The 17653-nt window shown below is 41.3% G+C and overlaps 3 protein-coding genes across 6 annotated transcripts in view; 2 read left to right on the top strand and 1 right to left on the bottom strand.

Annotated features, from left to right (window-relative positions):
• The window catches only part of LOC143378348 (uncharacterized), a 305064-nt gene that overhangs the window by 59556 nt on the left and 227855 nt on the right, over positions 1-17653 (bottom strand). The window lies entirely within an intron of this gene.
• The window catches only part of Glurib (Glutamate receptor IB), a 279382-nt gene that overhangs the window by 195620 nt on the left and 66109 nt on the right, over positions 1-17653 (top strand). The gene's annotated exons all lie outside the window — the stretch shown is intronic.
• LOC143378242 (facilitated trehalose transporter Tret1) lies at positions 1280-16367 on the top strand. The gene is made up of 5 exons (XM_076829993.1): positions 1280-1766; positions 12956-13128; positions 13823-14191; positions 14357-15159; positions 15940-16367. The coding sequence occupies exons 2-5, from the start codon at positions 13086-13088 to the stop codon at positions 16087-16089; spliced, it is 1365 nt and encodes a 454-aa protein (XP_076686108.1). The 5' UTR covers positions 1280-1766; positions 12956-13085; the 3' UTR covers positions 16090-16367.

Raw genomic sequence — 17653 nt, 5'->3', positions numbered from 1 at the left:
GCAGCTCGAGTAACGTGCAACTCACGAAACAAGTTTCCATTGTCGTTGGAGAGGCAGGAATCGGTTGCTCAAGGTCTCCGAGTTACTGACCCCTCTGAGTCCCGGCCACTTTTTCAGTTTACTTTCAACGAGAATTGAGTCTGACGAGACTCGAAACGCGCGGTTAATTTAAAGGTACATTTAGACTACATCCAATGATTCAGTCGCGATGAATTCTAGATTCGGTATCATCCGGTTTAGCCTTCATCTGGGCGAGTCAGAAAGTAAAGCGTAGCGTTATATTCGTATGAATTTTATAGGATGAAGGTGAAATATTTGAAAAACCAATCGAGACGTGAAAATACGTTGCAACGATCCCCATATTCGCCGGTCGTATTTTCCGCAAACGTTCGGCATTTAATAACTTTTGTTTGAATGGATGTTTTCATTTAACGAGACATGAATATTTTTAATAAATAATATCGACGAACGTCCTCCCTCGTTCAACAATTTCTCCCATTAGTCCGCACAGGCGCACGAATTTGTAGGAAATATTTAACATCAATGTGATATTACCTACTTATGTAATATCTAAAAATTAAAGCATAGTTAAAACATTACTGAGCACTGCAGTGAAATCAAATTACCCCGAAACAGCCGGAATTCGAATTTCCGAATTTATATTAAAATAAGCATTATTGCTTATTTTAAGAGAAATTTACGAATCATCGTTTTTACCTCACTGAAATGTCATTAACATTATTTTACCGAAATATTCATACCCGAGGATCAGAAACTTTCAGATACCTCCTAATTTCCCATCATTAAATGTCAAATATATCAAGCAACTCATTAGAATTCCTGGCGCTTGAAGACTTCGCAGCCTTCCAGAATTAATCAAGAACCGCAAACATTTACATGGCATCCTCTACCCGCGGAGTAAATAACTGTGAATCACGCAAGAATGAAATATTTCGTTATCTGGAAGGGAGGAAATTCCCGCGATTTTCGCGTGATCGACCGGTTCTTGGATTACTCGCAATTAAAATCTCGACAAAACGAAGGAAAAAGGCGCGCAGAGTTCGACCGCAACCGCAAGCCATCTCGACACAGTGCGCATCGAAAATAGTTACGCCCGGGTTGGCGGGGACGGAGATCCCCGCGAAACCGATATATAGCCTCCCGATCGAAGCGTTTCCGTGGCCAATGAAAACGTCTGTTCCCGTTCCAATTTGACTTCCATCGATCGAGCGGCGCGCAAATCGGTGGTGCGAACAAATGAAAGAAGGGCCCGATCAGCGGGGGAAACACGAAAAAGTAATTAGCGCCGTTGGACCGTGTCGTCGCACTTTGTAAAAGTGGACGGAGTGGGACACGGATAAAATCAGCGGCGAGTTCCGCGTGTCTATGGAACAGTGTTCAGTTTCCTTCCTCGCGTCTTCGAGGATGAGATCGACGCCGACTCGAGTAAACGCTGTTCGTCGGTTTCGTCGCAAAGATTCGTGCGCGTGACAGCTGCGTCTTTAGAGTGCTTTCGGTCGTCGAAGTACTGAAACACTGGGTACAAGAGGACTGGCCGATCGAGCAAGGAACTTTCTATTCAGTTTCATCTTCGAAATTACTGAGATCGTGCAGGGAAAAAATTATTAGCGTTGGAAACGAATCCAAAGTGACAGAAAGGAAGCTCGTTGGAAGATTCGGTACAGGAGGAATCTTGTTAAAAGTTGTCTCATTTCTGAGACAGTGCTTTCAGTGATTTTTACTGACTCTAGCCTGTTTGCACGTTGGTAAATTAATTTCTGGATTATTTTATGGTCACGATTATTTGCACCTTGGAGGTTTAGCCAGTTTGTGTGATATTTTGTTTATTGCAGAGCACTGTAGATCCTTTGGTATTTAGCTAGGTTGTTGGGTTGTTAAATTGTAATTCTTGCTGCATGATAGCGTGCAAGAAAATTGCGTGAGCAATGAGAGTGCGTGTACGCGTGGAGGAACGTCTGAAATGCGTTCACTGGATCGGTGATTTAATTCATTCGAGTACTTGGTCGCGCTGTGCAATGTGACAAAATGAAATAGCAGTGCTTTCTATACGTTTGAATTCGACGTGACGGGAAGTGAAGTGTGTTTGCAGCCCATTGTTCCCATGCTTTCTTTTCAAACTGACAAAGTATACAGAGCATATAACGCAACATGGGTAAACACTACACAGCTGAATTCAACGCCAATCGAGACAGACTTATTTCACCCCGTGCTTCAATTGTTTTTATTGTCTAATTGATTCCACCCCAATATCTACAATTAATACTTCATATCTCGCGCACCATATTGTTTATTGCCTGCAAACACCTTTGCACAGAAAGAAAATTCCTAATAGGAATTTTTCCTGAGTTACAGCGCAGACATCGCGACAATTTGAAATTTAGAGTAAACAAAAGTTTCACTTCGACCTATTATTTTGCGCGTAGAAGGTAGCTTTGAAATTGTACCTTCACTTTATGCTCTCGAATGTTTTTTATGATTAGAGATATAAGACAAAGTACTGCTTGATTTAGGGGGCATAGTAAATTATCTCGTTCAAGGGAGGCTTTTAAAAGACATGCAAGAGTGCGTTGAAGAAGAAACAGATTTCGGGATTCGACGGTGTTTCTACGGCAGTAGAGTTGCTATTATAGCAATACGCGGCGTAAGTAGGATTGCGTAACTGGAAGATTGTGCTAACGACGTGGTACATTTATGAATTCTTCGGAAATGCAACATTTTTGCCGCGACTAGCGCAAAAAGGGAACTTCAGTGTTCTATGTTCAATTATACTGCGTCAACAGTTTTTAGAGGCAATCATTTGAAATTTTCCACATGCCGGTTTACTAACTCAATTAACGACTACTACTGACCAGGTTATGCACTTGACGACAAAGTAAGTTGGTACAGATACATGCAACGTACAGTGGCACGAAATGTCGCACTCACTTATCTCTATTGCGAGCCGATACGATAGACTCTGGTTGAAGAAACTGGTCGGGTATGGAGAAATTAAAAGGGGAGTTAATCAGTGCAAATTGAATAGCTCTCTCTCTCTCTCTCTCTGATTTTTTAGTGAAAAGAGACGTTGGAAATAAAGAAACAAGGTGGCAGAACAATTGAAACTGTTAAATGGGCCAGATGGGGAAAGCTGAAAATCAAATTAATTTGGCTGCCACAATTTGTCATAATCTCTGTGCTAAGCTCTTTTTCGTGAGATATTTTCATTCTCTAATCTTGTCACATTCATCTTGTTATGATCTCTGTGCAAGACGATCGCCGTATTATGGTTACATAATTATTTGTAGCCGATTGCGTAACTGATTGTGTATTTCTAATTAACCTGCATTATAATCTGAAAAAACTGAGTGAATTCTTTACCACTTTATAATCCATTTTAAACACGGAAATCGTGGACTTTTAATTCTGGGTTGAGTCTACCTAATATATTTGATTTTATTTAAAACTCTCCAAGAGTAACGTTTCGCGACAGACTAATTTCTTATTAGATTCTGAAGAACTCATCACTATTATCATAATTAAGTGATGTACCCGTATTGTTCAGCAAATGACACATGTATATCTGCTCAAGGACACCCACAAATTCAAACTAGCAAAAGCAACGAGACTCGAATAATAATAAATCATTCGTGGAGTTTAACAGAAACTCTAGGTATTACACGGACAGCTCAGTTTCTGGAATTGCGAGACGTCGTTAACTGAGACGATAAAAATGCAAAAATGTCGTACACGTGGAAGTGAATAAGGCTGTGGATGAACGCGGAAGAGCATTTTGTAACATAAAGAGTATATAAGAAAGTAAAAGTATAGATAAAGGACCTTGATCTTGCGAGATCTACTAAACGACGCTCTCCCGTCTCCGTCTCGATCCACTCGGTGATGACCATTCGTCTCCTCTTCCTCTTCGCAACGAACTTTTAAAAAGAGACATCGAGCCCTTTCCTCGAGCTGAAACGCCACACAGTGGGACAAACTGCACTTTTCGTCTCAAAATCGTAGAACTTTTGATAGAAATAAGATAGAAGGATGAATCTTTCTGGAGGGGAAAATATTCAAAAAGTATTACAAACTAGTTTTGACCTTGAAAATCTATGTCAAAGTAGACATTACAGAAAATTGCGGTGTGGTTGAAGTTTTTCCTTAATTTGTTACACATCATTTCCTATAGATTTTGATGCGATAAATTCAAATCTGACCGCAGAATTTTCCACGCCCTTCAGGATCTTTTGACATAGATTTTTAATGTCAAAACACTTTGAATATTTCCCCCCTAGTCTGCATCTTTATCCTTCAAAAAGATTCATCCCTCTATCTGATTTCTTCCAAAGTTCTACGTTGTTGACACAAAATGTGCTGTATGTCACACACACTCGCGGTACCTCTCCGACAGGATCAGCCAAGCAAAGACAATACCTTTATTTAAAGTGACCAGATATTTTCTGTTCCAATGCGGGACAAGCAAGCAAGCAAGATAAAAAAGAAAGGGTTAACAGATGCGTGAGGAGATCTTTTCCGTAGTTCATTAAAGCATTTACAATATATTTAAAAATACATACTTGTGATTATAAGATGATACATTGAAACGAAATTAGATATATATATTTTTTTTCGCAACAAAAAACGTAGAGGAAACAGTAACTTTATGCCAATGCGAAAATGTAAAAGGTTACGTGTCCAATCCGGGACACTTTGCGGGACACTTTGCGGGACAAAGGGCTCAAATGCGGGACGTCTGGTCACTTTACCTTTATTCCACCGTCCCATATCCGTCATAATACACGTGGATCCGATTAACTATCGTCGCGATCTAGTTTCGCGAATATAATTAGCACAATCGATAATTATCGGGCAATCTTCCATCTCAAGGATAATCTGCTGATTAATCGAGCTAGCGACATTTAAGAACTATTCAGATGAAATAATCGGTCACAGAGAGCTAGAAAGATTTCAACGTGCTTATGAAACAAGCAGGCAAAAGAAAACGTAGGATTTAGTAGGACACAGTGAACCACGGAGCTAAATTTCTAACGAAATGACTCGAGAGATACCTTTTTACTGCCTTTTTATTGGAAGTTCTCTACGTGAACTTTCTATGTTGATTACGAAATGGACAGAAGAAAACTGTAAGCCCGCTTTACGCTCTATGACGAAGAACAAGTACCAGCTGCTGGATTCGTCTGTGTATCATTGTCAGTTGTTTAGAGATATCGTTGATTTATTAAATTTGAATATACTGAACAGAATTGTCGGTTTCGAGTACACTGATCCGGGCTTGTGAAAGTTGATCGACCACTTTCAAATTTGTTAAGGTCCACGCTCCTTTAAATTTCATTACGACTCCTGCACGTAGAGGTGGAAAGTATAGAATTAAGAAATGAATTACCAAAAATTCAAGTGCACGTCACGGAATATAATATTCATCGTGCATAATACAACATGCCTCGTATTGTTATTAAAAATGAACGTTTCAGAGAAATATGCGAACATTCTGTTTCTCCGAAATTTCGGCAGACTCATTAACCATTTCCTGGCATAATAACAAAGCTTCAAGTATCTGTGTAGCACGACTATTATGCCCAGGTAATATGAGAATTGTAATAAATATTACATTTACATGTACGCTCATATTTCGGGAAACGTAGCCGTGCTCGGTTACCCGATGAAATGCGTGAGGGGCACACCGTGCAACGAATCAACGAATAACTAACCCAATTCGTGGCTCGCGCGAAGCATCAAATTTTCACGTGTATTCGCTTCGAACCGTTCACCTATATAGCCAGTCGTAGTTTGGTATGCTCAAGATCGTTCCAAGTGTCTACGTGGAGAGCGTAGAAGCAATTTATTTGCAACATTAAAAAAATTATTTAAAACTGCAGCTCCCGTCTACTTGAACCTAACCCGGTTGGGCATAAAATGTCGACTTCCGACATTAGTCGACGGAAAAGGGTCCCGATTATATGCAGCTTCAGATAATTCAACGCCCAGTAATAGGATAGATGTCCCGATTACCGTGCCCTGTCCCTATTACCGTGCCCTTATGCTTAAAGAAGCCGTACAAAAAAACTCGCATAAATAAATAAGGAAAGAAATTTGTTTAATTAAGTTCATCTATTAATGTATGTGTTACACACGAGAAGGTTGCATTTTTAAACAATTAAAGCATAGTAAAAAAAAATTCAAAAATGCGTACGAAGATTTCGATGAATTTACCTTTTCCTTTACGGTAAGGAACACGTACTTTACAGAAATTAATAAATTAATAATTATCATGATTTGCACTTATGTAAAGTGTTTATTATATCATAAAAGGTTCAAATTTTATGAAAAATTAGCAACATGAGCACTTTTGAAACGTTTTCGTATTTTTATAGTGAATCCGGTAATTGGGACAGGAATTTAACGTTTGTCTCTATTACCGTGCCCTCGAAGCCCACTGGCTCCCTCTGTAACTGCTAAACCTAACCTTACTTTCGTTTCCCAGAACGGGTGAACAGAAATTTATATTTGCATATTTTGTTTTTGCAATGAAAAGGTCATATTGGAATTACATAAAAACACCTCTCGTAGAGCAAAAAAATTTTTTGAACAGTTCAAAATTCTAAGACATAACCTAACCGCGGGAGCGCTATTCGAAAAGGGCACGGTAATTGGGGGCACGGGAGTAGGGACAACGCATTTTTCGGGGCACGGTAATTGGGACAGAAACATGTATTTTTATTTCAATTAAAAAAAATATAAAAAGTTAACATTTTCAACCCGAAAAAATCCCTTAATAACCAGAAAAGTTCAAAACACCGATATAAATTTTCGCCATGCAAAATTAGAGTAAGAGAAGTCAGTAATTAATTCCTTCGCGAGCAAGTCGGCGTCAAAGCACGGTAATTGGGACATCTACCCTATACAAGTGACAACTCATTTGGCAAAATACACAATCCGTGCCTCACTTGCGCGGTGTACGAGTTTGGAGCGCGAAACGCGGCTGCATAAATTGCGTAATACCCACCTAAGTAACGAGTAAATCATTGGAAGTACTCGAATGCGCTTGAAGGGCGAAAGAAATTTTCGAAAGCGGCGAAAAAAGGAGCAGGAATTACTCAGGGCCGGCGGGCGAAAACACGGCGGGGACTCGAGCCGGGCGTAACTTCGTTTCCGGTTCTACGATTTATTAATCGGAATTCGTGCTCGCGCTCGCTCGCTTCCGCGCGCGCGGCACACGGCGAGGAACGTTCCGCCGGAACGGCAGATAACTCGGGGGATAATAATTCAAGCACTCGTCCGCGTTGGATTTTCTTTCGTAACTAAATATTCGCCGAGGAAAAACACTGTCATAAATTATTTCGCATCCGCGCCCGCCGGGATGGGAAACTTGGGTGGAAAAATACAATCTTTCGGGATTGCATTTTCCAGCCGTGAGAGGCGCCGCGACGATTCACGCACGGTAACAACAGGTACAGGGTATTTCATAAAACGTGAACGTAATTCCGAGGCTGAATTCAGCTTATGAAGAGAAAAAAAGGGAGGTGTCTCGCGTGAACTCTGGTTGCGTTCCCAGTTATACTTGTATTCATACAGAGTTTGCTGGATAAGTTATGTATAAAGTAACATGTACATTATTATAATGGAAGTGACAGGGAAACGTGGGGAGCATCTTTATGTGAATAGGAAAGATTGAAGTTTCGCGTGGATTTAGTGTCATTTACTTTTTCCACCATGGGGGACCGTGATTAGAGGATGTGGGAAGATGTGATGCATCCATGGAAAAATCTGTTCTGTTTCCCAATAAGATGCTGTATTCCCTCTACGTTGATCTTTTCACGTATTAAGGGGGAACAACACCTTGAAGCCCGGAAAAAAGTGCAATTTTTATGAATTTTTTGTTAAATATCCATACTTCGTAGGAAAGTCATTGATATGGGGTTTAAATGTGTATATAATGGACTGTGTTCTAGAATTTTTGTGTGACAAAATATACAGTTTTAATCAAGTTATAGAGGTCGCCGTAGAGCGCGACACGATCTGATGGTTTCCCACTTTATTCACGTCGCGTTCATTTGAGAAACAAAAGGAGAGCATTTCTTTTTTAATCTATATTAATATAGTTAGGTACAGTTAAGCGTACGGAAATTTAATTTCAATAATTTTTGGAGAAATGGCGGAGCTTAAAGGGGAAAGATCTAAAATTTTGAGTCAGTGTAAGGAAAATATCAATAAAAATTCTTTGGGGTGGAAAAAATAGTAAAAATAATTTATTTTTAATTTCCGTACGCTTAACTATCTTAATATAGATTTAAAAATGCACTCCTTTTTTTCTCAGATGAACGCGACGTGAATAAAGTGGGAAACCATCAGATCGTGTCGCGCTCTACGGCGACCTCTATAACTAGATTAAAACTGTATATTTTGTCACACAAAAATTCTAAAATACTGTCCACTATATGCACATTCAAACCCCATATCAATGACTTTCCTACGAAGTATGGATATCTTACAAAAAATTCAAAAAGATTGCACTTTTTTCCGGGCTTCAAGGTGTTGTTCCCCCTTAAGGGAAGATTGGATGAGACAACAAGTCACGCACCTTTGATTTTGGAAAGACTAGTTCTAGAAGATCGTTCTAGTCTGGTTTAGCGTCGTATTGTTATTCAGTTATGAAAGATGCACTATCAGTACTAGAAATCGTCGTAATTACAACGTTACGCGTTTGTCGAGTCTTGCGCAATGATGACGCGGTAGCAGGAATTACGTGTTGCTCGTTTCATGAGTACCAAGATTAAGCAGGAAGCAAGAGACGAACCTCGTTAAAATACGTTGGACCGAGTCGAAACTCGATACATCTCGATCTCGTCTCGAGTACTAGACCAACTCCCTTTGCCCTTCTTCAATTTCGTCGAAGGTTAATGAGAAAAAATAATTCGACATGTTCTAGTTCAGAGCAGAGAGTGAGAGAGAGAGAGAGAGAGAGAGAGAGAGATAAATGAAAGCGAAAGAAGGGGAAAATGGGCGAAGCAAAAGAAAGGAGTGAGAATTTATTGAGAATATTGAGAAACGAAGGCTGTTCTCACGTCTAACGCAGTCGCGAGTGCGGTGATCTTTTCAGCATTAAATTAACCGATAAGTGAGCCGAGCCAGTCGTATTATCAGCAATTACCGACTAATTATGCGACAATGATAGCTGAAGCAATCCGCGGTGCTAATAATAACGAGTGGCAAAATGTAATAAATTCTCGCGGCTATATTATCGGGCGTTAGCCGTGAGGAATGGGTCAGATCGAAGATTAATGTTATAAGTGTATGTTAGTATTCTCATGCAGAGCACTCGAACTCGTATGCTAGCAACGAACTCAATGTAATAAAATAGCTTTCGAATATCCGTGGATGTTTACATTCCTCGGAGGCTACTCAAGATTCCCGCTCGATAAATTATGAACCAGAGCTTTAATGAGGGAGTCGCTGAAAAAGGGTATCGCGCAGACCTCGTATTACATATATCGCATTACACACGGCCGACAAGAGGAACCGAGGGAAGCATAGATTATTAAGAGAAATCTCGCGCCGAAGCGGCGGAGAAGGCTGATCGATGCGGCGGTGAATAATTAAAACGGGAAACCCGTTTCAAGCTTCACTTCCTACCAGACGTCAATAAATAATGGTAACAACGTCCCTGCCTTTACCATGCCCTGTGTCTCGCTGAGCTTGGTCAAAATTCTGTTACAAATCTCGTTACCTAGTTGCTCGCTTGCCTAGTTGCAAACATTTTGTAAACCGGAGTAAAACATACACGCGAGAGGTTCACGAATGCGGGGAGCTTACGCACTCGGCCAGTTCTGGTGCATATTGAGAAGGTTGCCAGATACCTACGCGACTTTCCCTTTTCAGCGTATTTGGTCACCGTCACCCACTTAGGCTATTAGTCCCTTTCGGGCGCACGTGTCTTCGCCGTAAACAAGCGGATTAGGCGGTGGGTCCCAAGGCCCCCTTCCAAACCGTAAATTACCTTTCACCTACCACCGAACTCCCTCCAAAAAAAAGCCACTTCCACCCTTACTCAGTAAGCGATCCTAGCTCCTATCCCCACACCCTCGCGATAGAAACCACCAATGGCATTCCCCGACTTGCTAAAAACTTCCTTAAAATAAAACACATTTATACAAAAGCGTATGGATTTGTTCCTCCTCCGGTTCCGGACAAGGTGAATGATCGAGATCAGCCATCGAGAACGTGACGCCATTTTCTCCTGTTCAATTCTGAGAGACGCGATCGCTTCTGCGATGACGACGGGGATGGGTAAATTGGCCAGGATGAGAACATACGACCCGGCGGTTGTAAATCCAGGTTAAAGGACTCGGATGGTTCAGCTTCTGTCTCTTAATAACGCGTGCGCCATAACGGCGACCGTAAACTGTCGCTTCGCGACGGAGGATGGGGTGGGAACGTGTCCGTGCCCGAAAGGGCATAAGTGAATTTTACGCAAAGCGGTCCCGCTGTGCCTAGACAATCCTGTCGCGCCAGATTAAAGGATTAGACAGTCAACGAAAGCTCGCGATGATACCGCGTGTACTTTGTCAGCGGTGCACTGGTGCTGCGCTTTCGGCATGGCGAATGCTGTATAAAAACTGTCTCAGTTTTTAATAATTTTATTCAGCAATGCAGATATTTATGAAACCCGAACGCGCTGGGTATAGCATACTCGTTATTTCCAACGAATTTTCAGAGTGGGATCAATAAATACTGTATATTATATTCGGACACGGGGATATCGTTACGCGAGGGCGTATGAAAACTGCGTCGCTCCTGAAAAATTCATTAATTATGCATAGAAATACTGCTAGAGCCTGAATTAGCTCCCCGTTATAAAAGATGTGCTTTTAATATAAATAGCATTAAAAGTGACAGAGGAGTAAGGAATATATTTGCAGTGTTAATGCGGCATTCGCGGGGCCCCCGCGATATCCCATTGTCGATCAGTTCTGGATGACAAAAGCGCGTGGGGAATAAAAGTAAACGGAAGGCAGATAGAAAATTGTGACAACAAAGGGTTGAAGATTCGCGGTCGCTGAATCCTCGCTGGAGCGCAAGGTTCGCTTTCTGCCTCCTAATAACGCGTGCGTTGCACCGTCGGCCATAAACCTTCGTAACCATCGTAACGGAGGATCGAACGTCACAAAGCGAAACCAACTACTCGAAGCGCGGAACAAGCGTGCAAAGCCGTTCCTCATGCTCGTGCCCGGGCGCGCGGGCGCGTTCCTGTTCCAACCCCCGGCTAACGCTGGAAACCTATCACGGAATCCTGTTAGTATCTTAGTTGACTTTATTTCCGTTATCTCAGCCCCAAACTAAACCGGAATCATCGTTCCGGCACATACTATACTGGTTACGATACCTCCTATTGCACTGGCTATGATTTCACAGCCCTCCCTTCTGCTGATAAACGACCACTGCGTTCCATTCAACTTGATCGTTTGTTAATTGGTTGCGCTACTGGCTACTGTTACCAATGACTGTTGCGGAAGTTTGTTGAGAAGCGTATGTTTTGGTGGATTTGATTTTTGCAACTTCGGGATTAGTGGGGTGTGAACAATGTGAGATAATATCGATCACTTAGCGCACAAATATTGTATGTCCACTTCATGTGACATTTGAATTTTTATATTACAATATAATATAAATATGCTTAATAATATTATATGCAAGAAATAGTTATTGGCTGTTTCTTTATTCTGTATAAAATTCACGTTTCTATTTACTGCATCAATTTGACAAAAATCATATTTTTGTTCACTGCAGGGCCCTGAATTTTGTATACACATCACTGCATGTTTAACCCTTTCGCTACGAGCGCCGACTGTAATCGGCACCCATGCGACGATCTGTGTACACGAGTGCCGATCCTAGAGTTGACTTTAGTCAGCATCTCCAGTAGTTTTAAAAAATTAGCAAAAGCACTTTCGCGGAAATGTAACGAAAGGGTTAAGTCTGTTTTTCTCGAAAACGCTAAGCCCCGGTGCACACGAGCGGCATGCGTCATTTTGCAGCCGCGTCTATATAACGTTGTTATAGCTAGTTTAGCATACAGAGTGTGCAGACATACAATAAGACACGCAATAAAAGCTGATGTACAATATTTGTGTATTAACAAGGGAAGTTCGGTTCCCTGAACATTCCGATTTTTTTTAAATCGTGCAGGGTTGTAGGGGACCTCGGTAGAAGTATCGGGAAATTCTTCGTTTGTGCCCATTTTCGGCTGCTCAGGGTAAAAAGATGTCTTGAAAAGTATAGTGATTATAAAAAAATTATTATAATGAACGTTTGTGGGTTATAAAAATGTGAAATCGAATTATTTATAATTTGTAGTTTAAACAGACGAACGCTCGCCATCACAATTTTTAAATAATTCGATTACATAGTTTTATGCAATATAAAAAGCCAGTAAATTTTCTTTATAACAATTTTTGTATATCTACTATAGTTTTCAGGATATACTGGAAAATAGGAAAACACTCATTAACCTTTAGAGGGTGTTTCTTTTATCCTGAATAACCGAAAATGTACAGTGAAACGAAAAATCGCTGGTACTTCTATCGAGGCTCTCTATAAATCTGCACAGTTTCAGAAAAATCGTAATGCTCAGGAAGCCGAACTTCTTTTGTAAGCCATCGCTATTTATTCAGATGTCAAGGAGCAGCATCATACGAAAGTGATCCTAGATTGGTAAGATGGAGTCAGATAGATCTACAGTGTTCTCTCAAAATTGAATGCATTATTTGCAATTAGTGGCAGACTACGATCATATATTTAGTCAACTTAAGTGTATATTCCTCTATTGTTGCAATTAGTGTTAAGCCGATTACGTAATAACTATCTCAGCCCGCCAATTAAAACGTATACTCAGAATTAAGTAGAGTCTCCAAAATTGACGATCTCCGCGTACACTCTGCAGCAATACTATGACGTGGACCATTGAAACTATCTCGCACGCCCGCGAGTGAATGCTCGTCACACGAATCCCTCCAGCTTCTCGCATTCGAGCCGCGTGACTTCGAAACGTAACGAGCCAAGCAATAGAAACGATGGATCTCGAAATATTGCGACAAATACTAATTGGAATCGTCTGTAAGTACCGCCCACTCCAGAAACATCAGCGTCGCTCGGCCGTGGCAGAGAATTAAGGGGTCTTGCTGGTGCGACGTCTGAAAAAAAAACTTAATTTTCTAACAATTAAAAAACGAGACGAGCATTGTTTTTATTTTCATTCTAGCATCTTTTAAGTCCATAAAGACATTTTTTTGTAAGTAAAAATATCCATTTATAGCGAAATATCAGCAATGATATCAGTAATTGAAGTTATCTCAAGCACAAAATTCAAAAATTGGTAATCTGTAGACGTAGGACCATCGTCTACATCAGCATAATGAAAATATATTGAGAAACAAAGAAATAGCAACATATTAAATTTTTTTATCTATTTTAACAAAAAAATTATGGTTTCGTTGACCGTAGTAATTCAATTTAGCAAATATTTTCAAAATTCTAGTTCGAACAACGAAGTAACGTCTACTGAGTATGCCTGATATATTTGAAGTGGGTCGACTTTCGGTTTTTTGTCAATCAGCTCTTGCATCCGGAAGGACATGGATATTTTTAGTTACAAACTTTTTTTACAGTCTTAAAAGGTGATAGAGTAAACCTACAATCGTGCGATACTTGTTTCTTCTTGTCATTTGCGAAAAATTAAGTTTTTTCAGCCATCGCACTAGATAGACCCCTTAATAAGAACTTTTCCACGTCGCTCGCCCATCGCGCCTAGGCAACCTTCTGATCATCGACAGCGGATTGCACGAAGGCTGGAGCACCCCAATTCTACCGAAATTCGAGCAGGACGATCCTGTGAAAGTGCCAACCGACAAGGTGGTCTGGGTGGTGAATCTGTTGTACGTAGGAGTCGGTCTTGGCTCGATCGTGCCGTATCTGCTGATGGACAGGATCGGCCGTAAAGGAACGCTGCTGTTCGCCACGCTACCAAAGATATCCAGCTGGATCCTGATCGGTCTAGCAGCCACCATTCCACAGCTTTACATCGGACGAATTCTGGCTGGAATCGGGTGCGGCATTACGTACGCGGTGATGCCGATGTATCTCGGTGAAGTTAGCAGCAAAAGGTCGCGGGGGCCATTAGGTACAATTTCACCCTCCGTTTCATTACATTCCTCTCCTTCTCGCTACTGCAAGCTGTTACATTAGACTCAATCAAATCTACGATCTTCAACGAGAACGTTGTAACTCGAGAGTTACTAGAAGAGGCGCAGAGAGGAGCCAGAAATAATTGGATCGAGTTGTCCAGGTACCCTGATGGCGGTGCTCCTGAACACAGGCATGATGATGGCGTACGCGATCGGGCTGTGGGTGACGCGCTTCACGATGTCCATGATCGCTGTCTCGATCCCCATAATATTCCTCCTGACGTTCATCTGGATGCCAGAGAGCTCCGTGTTCCTCACGAAGAAGAACAAGCTGACGTCCGCGGAGAGGACGCTGAAATGGGCACTGGGAAAGGACGACGTGGTGGAGGAGCTCGAGGAGATCAAACGGATCGTCGCCACGGAGGATCTGCACGGCGATATGACGTTCGCGAGGTCGTTGAGGGAGACGATGGCGAGGAGGGAGAATCGGGAAGCTTTTCGTATCGCGATGATCGTTCTGAGCGCGTTGACCTTAACGGGCGCGGCGCCGTTGCTCGCTTATCAGTCGTTCATATTCGAGGAGGCCGGCTTCGATATCTCGACGAACGTCAGCATCGTGATGACCGGCTGCGCGTTAGTGCTCTCTGGCGTGGTCTGCGTGATGCTGGTGCGGATCATAGGCAAAAGGCTGTTGCTATTGTTCGCCGCGCCGATCTGCGTGCTGTCGCTGGCGACGCTCGCCGCGTTCTTCGGCCTCCTCTCCAGCGGCCACGACGTCTCCAACATCCGATGGATGCCCACTGTCTTTCTGGTGATTTATGTGCTCGGCTACGGCCTCGCCCTCAACCCGGTGCCCCTCGCCTACGTCGGCGAGATCTTCCACGTAGACGTCAAGGTGCCCGCGGCTATATTCTGCTCCCTTTATTACGCCCTCGCCACCACCGCCGTCGTCAAATTCTATCAGGTAGGCACTCCCACCGCTGCTAATGACGTATTCGCGACGATCGGCGAACAATCCGCGCGAGCCCCCCTGGGATTTAGGTCACGCTATAGGGGAAACGAAATTTCTTAATCTCGACTTTTAACCACGTCTGGAAGCTACTTTCTTTTACACTCCTTTGGGAATCTCTCGATGCATTGACCCTTCGTAAACACACCTTCTTACAATCGCAAATTAATCACACGCAGTTCACTGGACCTCAGCGTCATTGTTAGCATTTTCATATTTTTCAATCTTTTACCTTTTGAGTGTTAATTGTACGTGAGTGTAAAAGTGACTTTTCTTGTTAAAATTCACCACATTTTTAAAATTCAATATTAAGGTCCAAAAATTAGGAAAGAAAAAATAATTGCCTGGGGCGCGATACACCCCCTGTGGCCACGAAGGGTCAAGATACTATCGTTGCTGTTTTTACTATATACTTCGTGAAAGATGAGTTGGAAGGAATGCAGAAAATAATTTCCCACCCTAAATAGTAACAATTTTACGCTCTCAGTCTGCCAAATGTAGTTGAGTGGACCAGGAATACGGATCGCACGAGAGATAAACAAACGATTTTAAAAACGCTTTCTTAACGCATGGCCAGACCTGAGTTAGGCAGTGAAGGGATTAAAAAATATTTTCCCAACGCGACCTAAATCCTGTTCCCTGTTATAAAGCAGCAGGAAACATCGATGCCCAGTGTCTGACGCAGCTGACACAAGCTACTCGCACGATGGAGTGATAGTCTCGCCTTATTCGTAGGTTTTGAAAGAGTCGCAGGGGACGTACATGCCGATTACAGTGTTCACCGGGATCACCTTCCTCATATGGATTTTAATCTATCGGTACGTGCCGGAGACCGAAGGGAAGACCTTGGAGGAGATACAAATTGAGCTGCGAGGGAAACGCTGAGAAGCTGAAGTGGTCACAGTGTTATAAAGTATTTAACTAACGGAATATGTACAGTTTCGAACTGAACCATCCTAGTTCCTTTATCTCTCAACCTTGCAGCATTACTCCGTCCATTGTTAAAATGTTTGTAACGCGAAGCAGGAATTAATGTCATTCTCGATGTTTCAAATGAAATTAATTGTCTTAGTGAATTTAATTGAGAGTTAAAAGTACTGTCCGTTTACCTTGGGTCAGATCTCAATATAAAAATAAATCCCACCCGAGGAGCTATTTTTTAATTTGGTTATTTTAAGTCGCATCAACCTCTAAGCTGAGTTACTAGTGATTCGATCTATAGTAACGTTATTCGTAACTCTTAAAGAAGATTCGTATTTTTTAGGAATCTCAGCAGCTGTTTTATCTCCTTTTGGTCAATCAGATTTTTCTGTATATAGGAGTTAATCCGAGGAGTTTATTACATTAATTTCTATAAGCATAATATTTCATATCCACATGCACGCCACGATAATACACGTCTCAACTGCATGTCTGCTCCCTAAAGGATAATTGCGGGAGAGATGCCGCACTGGGAGAGACGCCGCACCTTCGGTATTTCAGGGTTATCGGTAATAAAATACAACACTGGCGATTTTAGTTGCTGTAGGCTGTTCGTTTAGGTTAGATTAATAAGCGAGAACGTGTTTTCATTATTACTTTTAAAGATTTTGCTATTTTTCGAGGTAAGCCTACCGCACTTTGCCTCAATAGTTAAAAATTTGCGTCAGTAGTTAAAAATTCATAGTTTTCCGTGATATAACATTTGGAATGCGTTAAAGGAACTCTGTGGAATATTTCTCGGCCAGACTAGGTCATATTCGACATAGCACTTGGAAATACGAAAGTGAGGCGTCTCTTCCGGGCATTTGGGATAGATGCCGCACTTTTATGCGCACTGTATCGGAAGGAACCTAAGTCGACTAAATGATGCTTTTAATGTTAAAAATACAAAAGTGTGTCTCAAAATAGATACCGTGATATCTCAAGGCAAATTATTTATTTTTTAATTACAAATCTGGTAATCCAAACATATTTGTGGGCGTTTAATTTTTTTTCACATTTTATTTTTATTTTATGTGTAATGAATGTGGAAGGAAGAAGAAAAGACAATTAAATTTAGAAAAGCAGAAATAATAACTACAGCTATTTATTTTTCGAATTTTATTGTATTTTATAACTGTATAAATTAAAAAGATGTTTCAATTACTTTGCTTTTACTATTTTTTTTTTAAATAAAAAGTTAAAATTAACAAGTTTAAATGGAAAATTAAACATTTTTCGAAATGCGCTCCCGCAAGTGCGGCGTCTCTCCTAAAAAATGGATGTTTTTAGTTTCAATTTTTGAAGGGTGACAAATATTAAAATTTCGATTTTCTTTAATGCCAGTAATAGGACGAGATGTTCGACTAATAATATGTATCCTTGGAACAAATTTTCATTGCAAAATTTAGACACGCTGACAATTTTACGTAACGCGCGGCAACTGTTCCACAATTACCCTACATCTCTCATATTTCAGCGCTCGTAT

Source organism: Andrena cerasifolii, chromosome 1 (genome assembly GCF_050908995.1).
Source record: "Andrena cerasifolii isolate SP2316 chromosome 1, iyAndCera1_principal, whole genome shotgun sequence".
Taxonomy (NCBI): domain Eukaryota; kingdom Metazoa; phylum Arthropoda; class Insecta; order Hymenoptera; family Andrenidae; genus Andrena; species Andrena cerasifolii.
Note: the sequence above shows the minus strand (reverse complement) of the source record. Positions and strands in the feature narration are given on the sequence as shown.

Excerpts from the sequence above, each read along its gene's own strand:
- LOC143378242 (XM_076829993.1), top strand. The coding sequence starts at position 13,086 with ATGGATCTCGAAATATTGCGACAAATACTAATTGGAATCGTCT. Across the intron at positions 13,129-13,822 it reads AATACTAATTGGAATCGTCT|GCAACCTTCTGATCATCGAC; the intron begins GTAAGTACCGCC and ends CATCGCGCCTAG. Across the intron at positions 14,192-14,356 it reads AAGGTCGCGGGGGCCATTAG|GTACCCTGATGGCGGTGCTC; the intron begins GTACAATTTCAC and ends CGAGTTGTCCAG.